We start from the raw sequence: 10,033 nt of genomic DNA on the forward strand, positions 1-10,033 counted from the left end.
ACAGGGGGCCAGTATAAAAAAATATGTGTTCACTAACTGTAAGTCGCTCTGGATAAGAGCGTCTGCTAAATGACTAAAAAAAAATAAAAAAAATAAAAATATTGTAGCAGCCTTAACACAACACCTAGTGACCTCATCAAGTAGCAGCAGGGATGTGTTGTGGTGATTAAATTAGACAGAGAGAGAGAGAGAGAGAGAATACCAATAATAATATAATCCAGTCTGTAATGCATTATGAAAACATTTACAGATTTATACAGACAGTTAAGAGAATAAATTACTTTTATTTAAAACTTTATAACAGTCCTACAATACTGTAGGCATTAAAACAGATGTAAAATTAATATCCTCTGTGTTATTTCTTCATTCAGAAGAGCTTGCTGTGATTTGCCAACGTGAACTCAAATCTAATCTAAAGAAGAAGTTTCAATGTGTATTTGAGGGGATCGCTAAACAAGGAAACCCAACACTTTTCAATAAGATCTACACAGAGCTCTACATCACAGAGGGTGGAACAGGAGAGGTCAATAATGAACATGAGCTGAGACAGATTGAGACAACAACCAGGAAGCAAGCAAGACCAGAGTCTGCAATCAAATGTAATGACATCTTCAAACCCTTAACTGGACAAGACAAACTTATCAGAACTGTGCTGACAAAGGGAGTCGCTGGCATTGGAAAAACAGTCTCTGTGCAGAAGTTCATTCTGGACTGGGCTGAAGGAAAAGCAAATCAGGATGTCCAATTTGTATTTTCATTCCCTTTTCGGGAGCTGAATTTGATGAAAAAGGAAAAACACACTTTCATTGAACTTCTCAATCACTTCTCAAAGGAAACCAAAGAATCAAGAATCTCCAACTACGACAAGTACAAAGTTCTGTTCATCTTTGATGGTCTGGATGAGTGCCGACTGCCCTTAGACTTCCAGAAGAACAAGATTTGTTTTGACGTCACAGAGTCAACCTCAGTGGATGTTCTGCTGACAAATCTCATCAATGGAAATCTGCTTCCCTCTGCTCTCCTCTGGATAACTACCCGACCTGCAGCAGCCAATCAGATCCCTTCAGGGTGTGTTGACCAGGTGACAGAGGTACGAGGGTTCAATGACCCACAGAAGGAGGAGTACTTCAGGAAGAGATTCAGTGATGAGGACCTGGCCAGCAGAATCATCTCACACATAAAAACATCAAGGAGCCTCCACATCATGTGCCATATTCCAGTCTTCTGTTGGATTTCTGCAATAGTCCTTGAACACATGTTGAAACACAAGACAGAAGAGATGCCCACGACTCTGACTGAGATGTACACACACCTTGTGGAGTTTCATACCAAACAGAAGAATGAAAAGTATCTTGGGAAAGAAGAGACAGTTCCACACTGGAATAAAGAGAGCATTCTGTCACTGGGAAAACTGGCCTTTCAACAGCTTGTGAATGGCAATCTGATTTTCTATGAAGAAGACCTGAAAGAGGCTGGCATTGATGTCAATGAAGCCTCAGTGTACTCAGGATTGTGCACGCAGATCTTTAAAGAGGAATGTGTGCTGTACCAGGACAAGGTGTACTGCTTCGTGCATCTGAGCATTCAGGAGTTTCTGGCTGCTGTATATGTGTTCCTCTCATTTATCAACAACAATGAGAATCTAATGGCCAAACCGCAAGTTACTGAAGTTACTGTCTACAAGAGTGCTGTGGATAAAGCCTTACAAAGTGAGACGGGAAACCTGGACCTTTTCCTCCGCTTCCTTCTGGGCCTCTCACTGGAGTCCAATCAGAAGCACTTACGAGGTCTACTGACAAAGACAAGAAGCAGCTCACAGAGCCATGAAGAAACAGTCAAGTACATCAAGGAGAAGATCAGGGAGAATCCCTCTCTAGAGAGGTGCATCAATCTGTTCCACTGTCTGAATGAACTGAATGACCATTCTCTAGTGGAGGAGATCCAAAGCTACCTGAGCTCAGGAAGTCTCTCAGAAGCCAAACTGTCACCTGCACAGTGGTCAGCTCTGGTCTTTGTGTTGCTGACTTCTGAAAAGGAGCTGGATGTGTTTGACCTGAAGAAATACTCCAGATCAGAGGAAGGTCTTCTGAGGCTGCTGCCAGTGGTCAAAGCCTCCAGAGCTGCTCTGTGAGTACATAAAATGACATTTAAGTACTAATCATCAGGAAGAAATATTCAGTTTAGAGAAATATATGTATTATTGAAAAACATATTGAATCAATGCATTGATGTTCACATTAGTATAACAATATGACCATACAATTCTAGGAGACGGAAGATGAATCTATATGTTGTTTAAGAGAATAAACCAAATGCATCTGCCATTGTCCTTCTACACTACTGGTGTTAAATTAACAGTGTGTTTGTGAAATCATGATGATCTCTTTGCAGGCTGTCAGGCTGTGGAGTCACAGAGAAAGGCTGTGCTTCTCTGGTATCAGCTCTGAAGTCAAACCCCTCACACCTGAGAGAGCTGGATCTGAGTTACAATGACCTGAAGGATTCAGGAGTGAAGCTGCTCTCTGCTGTCCTGGGGAATCTCCACTGTAAACTGGAGACTCTGAGGTCAGTATTCCTGTAGTTGGTCAACAAGTGATAACTGTTCACCAGATCCACATGTGTTTACCAGGCACACATAGTCCACACCATATGTGTCTGGACAGTGTAGCTTACAGTTTTAAATTTGGTGCTATGCTCCAGCATTTTGGATTTGAGATAGAATGTTTCGTATTAGGCAACAGTACAGAATGTCACCTTTTATTTGAGGTTAATGGTGAGAGGTTAGCATGTTTTGTTGTAGCCTCTGTAACTTTCTCACTCATTATTATTCATGATTTATTCATGATTATTCTTAATCATAGCATCATCAGGATTAATTTAGTAATGTTTAGAAACATGTTATCTACCCACTTAGACAGAAAATTACTCCAGTCATCATCCACCATTCAGTTACTATTGGACAAAACATAACCCAAAACACAACCAAAACAAACTGCAAATGCAACCAACGAGTTTGGGACCAAATACTCAACTTTTGACTACTTTAATATACTATAAGTGAATTGGTCATACATGTTTCTCTCCACAAGCAATATTATGATAATTTCTAATAATGAAACATTCATTTTTGAATAGATATGGCAGGTTTCAGGACACTGATGTATCTGAACATTTTGAAAAAATATACTGCCACTATTTTCACCACCAAAGAATAGCAGTGTGGTTTTAATATGATTTGACTCTTTGCAGGCTGTCAGGCTGTCTAGTCACAGAGGAAGGCTGTGCTTCTCTGGTCTCATCTCTGAAGTCAAACCCCTCACACCTGAGAGAGCTGGATCTGAGTAACAATGACCTGAAGGATTCAGGAGTGAAGCTGCTCTCTGCTGGACTGGGGAATCTCCACTGTAAACTGGAGACTCTGAGGTCAGTATTCCTGTAGTTGGTCAACAAGTGATAACTGTTCACCAGATCCACATGTGTTTACCAGGCACACATAGTCCACACCATATGTGTTTGGACAGTGAAGTTTACAGTTTTACATTTGGCGCTATGCTCCAGCATTTTGGATTTGAGATAGAATGTTTCATATTAGGCAACAGTATATAATGTCACCTTTTATTTGAGGATATTTTCATACATATCTGTGTTACTGTTTAGAAATGAAAGCACTTTATGTATCTAGTTCTCCCATTTGTATATGTCGTAATAATTTGGACATATTCACTTATATTGTAATAAAGTAGTCATAAGTTTAGTATTTGGTCCCATATTCCTTACCCACAGTGATTACATCAAGCTTGTGATTCTACAAACTTGTTGAATGCATTTGCAGTTTGTTTTGGTTCACACACACTGGACACACTCACACACTGGACACACACACACTGGACACACACTGGACACACACGCACACACATTTGACACACACACACTGGACACTCACACAACCTGGACACACACACACACTGGACGCACACACACACACACTGGACACACACACACACACTGGACACACACAAACAACCTGGACACACACACACACTGGACACACACACGCTGGACACACACACTGGACACACAAACACACACACTAGGATTCATTTAGTCAAAAGTTTAGTATTTTGTACCATATTCCTTGCCTTTAGTGATTACATCAGTCGTGTGATTCTACAAACTTGTTGAATACATTTGCAGTTTGTCTTGGTTGTGTTTTTGATGATGTTTTTCCCAATAGAAACTGAATGGTGAATAATGTCCTGTCATTTTGGAGTCACTTCACTTGTATTGTCAGTAAGAATAAAATATGTTTCTGAACACTTCTACATTCATGTGGATGCTACTATGATTATGAATAATCATGAATGAATCGTGAATGATGATGAATGAGAAAGTTACAGAGGAACAAGGATCATACCCCCTCTGTTATTGGTAATGGTGAGAGGTTAGCATGTTTTGTTGTAGCCTCTGTAACTCTCTCACTCATTATTATTCATGATTCATTAAATATTTTTTCTTAATCATGGCATCATCAGGATTAATTTAGTAGTGTTTAGAAACATGTTATCTACTCACTTAGACAGAAAATTACTCCAGTCATCATCCACCATTCAGTTACTATTGGACAAAACATAACCCAAAACACAACCAAAACAAACTGCAAATGCAACCAACGAGTTTACAACCAAATACTCAACTTTTGACTACTTTAATACACTATAAGTGAATTGGTCAGAATACTTATGACTTCTTCAAATAGGGGGACTAGATACATAAAGTGCTTTCATTTCTAAACGGTGAAACAGATATGTATTAAAATACCCTCAAATAAAAGGTGACATTATATACTGTCACCTCATATGAAACATTTGATCTCAAATCCAAAATGCTGGAGTACAGAGCCACATTTAAAATGTTAGCTTCACTGTGAAAATAGATATGGTGTGGACTGTATACTCAATACAATCTAAATATGATACCTCACTGTCTGTCTTTTGACTGATACTGCTTTTAAACTGCTCTGGTCAGTCTACTCAAATATTTGTACTATACATGTTTCTCTCTACAAGCAATATTATGATAATTTCTAATAATGATACATTAATTTATGAATAGATATGGCAGGTTTCAGGACACTGATGTATCTGCAAATATAGAAAAAATATACTGCCACTATTTTCACCACCAAAGAATAGCAGTTTGGTTTTAATATGATTTGACTCTTTGCAGGCTGTCAGGCTGTCTAGTCACAGAGGAAGGCTGTGCTTCTCTGGTCTCAGCTCTGAAGTCAAACCCCTCACACCTGAGAGAGCTGGATCTGAGTAACAATGACCTGAAGGATTCAGGAGTGAAGCTGCTCTCTGCTGGACTGGAGGATCCACACTGTAAACTGGAGACTCTGAGGTCAGTATTCCTGTAGTTGGTCAACAAGTGATAACTGTTCACCAGATCCACATGTGTTTACCAGGCACACATAGTCCACACCATATGTGTTTGGACAGTGAAGCTTAAAGTTTTAAATTTGGTGCTATGCTCCAGCATTTTGGATTTGAGATAGAATGTTTCATATTAGGCAACAGTACAGAATGTCACCTTTTATTTGAGGGTATTTTCATACATATCTGTGTTACTGTTTAGATATGAAAGCACTTTATGTGTCTAGTTCTTCCATTTGAAAAAGTCGTAATAATTTGGACATATTCACTTATATTGTATTAAAGTAGTCATAAGTTTAGTATTTGGTCCCATATTCCTTACCTGCAGTGATTACACCAAGCTTGTGATTCTACAAGTGTGTTGAATGCATTTGCAGTTTGTTTTAGTTGTGTTTTGGATTATGTTTTTCCCAATAGAAACTGAATGGTGAATAATGTCCTGTCATTTTGGAGTCACTTCACTTGTATTGTCAGTAAGAATATAATATGTTTCTGAACACTTCTACATTCATGTGGATGCTACCATGATTATGAATAATCATGAATGAATCGTGAATGATGATGAATGAGAAAGTTACAGAGGAACAAGGATCATACCCCCTCTGTTATTGGTAATGGTGAGAGTTTAGCATGTTTTGTTGTAGCCTCTGTAACTTTCTCATTCATAATTGTTCATGATTCATTCATGATTTTTATTAATCATGGCATCTTCAGGATTCAATTAGTAGTGTTTAGAAACATGTTATCTACTCACTTAGACAGAAGATTAATCCAGTCATCATCCACCATTCAGTTACTATTGGGCAAAACATAACCCAAAACACAACCAAAACAAACTGCAAATGCAACCAACGAGTTTGGGACCAAATACTCAACTTTTGACTACTTTTATACACTATAAGTGAATTGGTCAGAATACTTATGACTTCTTCAAATGGGGGGACTAGATACATAAAGTGCTTTCATTTAAAATGTTAGCTTCTCTGTCAAAATAGATATGGTGTGGACTGTATACTCAATACAATCTAAATCTTATACCTCACTGTCTCTGCTCTGGTCAGTCTACTCAATATGTGTACTATACATATTTCTCTCTACAAGCAATATTATGATAATTTCTAATAATGATACATTAATTTATGAATAGATATGGCAGGTTTCAGGACACTGATGTATCTGCAAATATAGAAAAAATATACTGCCACTATTTTCACCACCAAAGAATAGCAGTTTGGTTTTAATATGATTTGACTCTTTGCAGGCTGTCAGGCTGTCTAGTCACAGAGGAAGGCTGTGCTTCTCTGGTCTCAGCTCTGAAGTCAAACCCCTCACACCTGAGAGAGCTGGATCTGAGTAACAATGACCTGAAGGATTCAGGAGTGAAGCTGCTCTCTGCTGGACTGGAGGATCCACACTGTAAACTGGAGACTCTGAGGTCAGTATTCCTGTAGTTGGTCAACAAGTGATAACTGTTCACCAGATCCACATGTGTTTACCAGGCACACATAGTCCACACCATATGTGTTTGGACAGTGAAGCTTACAGTTTTAAATTTGGCGCTATGCTCCAGCATTTTGGATTTGAGATAGAATGTTTCATATGAGGTGATAGTACAGAATGTCACCGTTTATTTGACGTTTTTCATACATATCTGTTTTACTGTTTAGATACGAAAGCACTTTACGTATCTAGTTCTCCCATTTGAAGAAGTCTTATTTATTTGGACAAATTCATTTAGTCAAAAGTTTAGTATTTGGTCCCATATTCCTTACCTGCAGTGATTACATCAAGCTTGTGATTCTACAAACGTGTTGAATGCATTTGCAGTTTGTCTTGGTTGTGTTTTAGATTATGTTTTTCCCAATAGAAACTGAATGGAGAATAATGTCCTGTCATTTTGGAGTCACTTCACTTGTATTGTCAGTAAGAATATAATATGTTTCTGAACACTTCTACATTCATGTGGATGCTACCATGATTATGAATAATCATGAATGAATCGTGAATGATGATGAATGAGAAAGTTACAGAGGAACAAGGATCATACCCCCTCTGTTATTGGTAATGGTGAGAGTTTAGCATGTTTTGTTGTAGCCTCTGTAACTTTCTCATTCATAATTGTTCATGATTCATTCATGATTTTTATTAATCATGGCATCTTCAGGATTCAATTAGTAGTGTTTAGAAACATGTTATCTACTCACTTAGACAGAAGATTAATCCAGTCATCATCCACCATTCAGTTACTATTGGGCAAAACATAACCCAAAACACAACCAAAACAAACTGCAAATGCAACCAACGAGTTTGGGACCAAATACTCAACTTTTGACTACTTTTATACACTATAAGTGAATTGGTCAGAATACTTATGACTTCTTCAAATGGGGGGACTAGATACATAAAGTGCTTTCATTTCAAATGTTAGCTTCTCTGTCAAAATAGATATGGTGTGGACTGTATACTCAATACAATCTAAATCTTATACCTCACTGTCTCTGCTCTGGTCAGTCTACTCAATATGTGTACTATACATATTTCTCTCTACAAGCAATATTATGATAATTTCTAATAATGATACATTAATTTATGAATAGATGTGGCCGGTTTCAGGACACTGGTATATCTTAATATGTAGAAAAAATATACTGCCACTATTTTCACCACCAAAGCATAGCAGTGTGGTTTTAATTTGATTTGACGCTTTGCAGGCTGTCAGGCTGTCTAGTCACAGAGGAAGGCTGTGCTTCTCTGGTCTCAGCTCTGAAGTCAAACCCCTCACACCTGAGAGAGCTGGACCTGAGCTACAATCACCCAGGAGACTCAGGAGTCAGACTGCTCTCTGCTGGACTGGAGGATCCACACTGCAGACTGGAGAAACTCAAGTATGTAGAGGGTATATGTCAATGTTCATATCAGACATGTTGGAGTTATCAGGCTAGTTAAGACAAACATTCTGACCACCACTTGGACTAAGTTATATAAAGACTGTGTAGTGTGTGTGTGTGTGTGTGTGGGTGTGTGTGTGGGTGTGTGTGTGTGTGTGTGTCCAGTGTGTGAACACACAAACACACACTGGACACACACACTGGACACACACACACACACTGGACACACACACACACACACTGGACACTCATACACACTGGACACACACACTGGACACACACACACACACACACTGCACACACATACACACTGGACACATACACACCAACACACACACACACTGGACACACACGCACACTGACACACACACACACTGGATGCACACACACACACATACTGGACACACATACACAATGGACACACACACACACACACACAGGACACTCACTGGACACAGACACACACACACACTGGACACAGACACACACACTGGACACATACACACACACACACACACTAGACACACAGACACAAACTGGACACACACGCACACACACACACACACACACATACACACACACACACACACACACACACTGGACACACACACTCACACTGGACACACACACACACACTGGTCACACACACACACTGGACACACACACACACACACTCACACTGGACACACACACTCAAACACACACTCACACTGGACACACACACACACAAACAAACACACACGCACACACACACACACACACACACTGGACACACACACACTGGACAAACACAGACACACTGGACACACACACACACACATACACACTGAACACACACACACACACACACTGTACACACACACACACACACACGATGGACACACACACACACACACACTCACACTGGACACACACACACAAAGAACACACACACACACAAACACTGGACACACACACAAACTGGACACACACACACACACTGGACACACACACACACACACACACACACACACACACACACACACTGGCCCCACACACACAGACTTGGACAAAGTTATATGCTGACTGTGTGTGTGTGTGTGTGTGTGTGTGTGTGTGTGTGTGTGTGTGTGTGTGTGTGTGTGTGTGTGTGTGTGTGTGAGTTCAGGTGTATCCCTCAATGACTGTCTGTTCTTCTGCTTACCGCTACAGTGTGGAACATGGTGGAGAGAACACAATGAAACCTGGACTTAGAAAATGTGAGTGTTGACTGCTGTGAAGAATATGACTAAGAATAAGTCTTAATTCAAGTGAAGTCAAAGTCAAAGACCACCATCATTACTTACTTGGTCATATTAAATATCAGCTGTAGTTCTACAGAAGCACAAATCAGGGACACCAAAGTTTACAAAGAGTTGCTTTGACAATGTGTGTGTCTGTATGTGTGTTCGTGTTACGATGTGTGTGTGTGTGTGTGTGTGTGTGTGTGTGTTCAGGATGTGTGTGTGTGTGTGTGTTCAGTGTGTGTGTGTGTTCAGGGTGTGTGTGTGTGTGTGTTCAGAAGATGTGTGTGAGTGTTCAGGGATGTGTGTGTGTGTGTGTGTGTGTGTGTGTGTGTGTGTGTGTGTGTGTGTGTGTGTGTGTTAGTGTAGTGTGTGTGTGTGTTCAGGATGATGACGATTTCTAATATTGTGTCTGGTTTCATCCATCAGATGTCTGTGATCTCACACTGGA

At 39.8% G+C, this 10,033-nt stretch overlaps 1 protein-coding gene across 1 annotated transcript; it reads left to right on the forward strand.

Annotated features, from left to right (window-relative positions):
• Positions 1–1,162: 1,162 nt before the first annotated feature.
• LOC123484385 (ribonuclease inhibitor-like) lies at positions 1,163–8,291 on the forward strand (the record flags this gene model as incomplete). The annotated part of the gene is made up of 6 exons (XM_045214714.1): positions 1,163–2,127; positions 2,392–2,565; positions 3,250–3,423; positions 5,227–5,400; positions 6,694–6,867; positions 8,144–8,291. Coding segments are annotated over 6 exons (1,809 nt in total), but the record flags the coding sequence as incomplete, so codon positions are not given.
• Positions 8,292–10,033: the final 1,742 nt, after the last annotated feature.

Source organism: Coregonus clupeaformis, unplaced genomic scaffold, assembly GCF_020615455.1.
Source record: "Coregonus clupeaformis isolate EN_2021a unplaced genomic scaffold, ASM2061545v1 scaf0297, whole genome shotgun sequence".
NCBI classification, from domain to species: domain Eukaryota; kingdom Metazoa; phylum Chordata; class Actinopteri; order Salmoniformes; family Salmonidae; genus Coregonus; species Coregonus clupeaformis.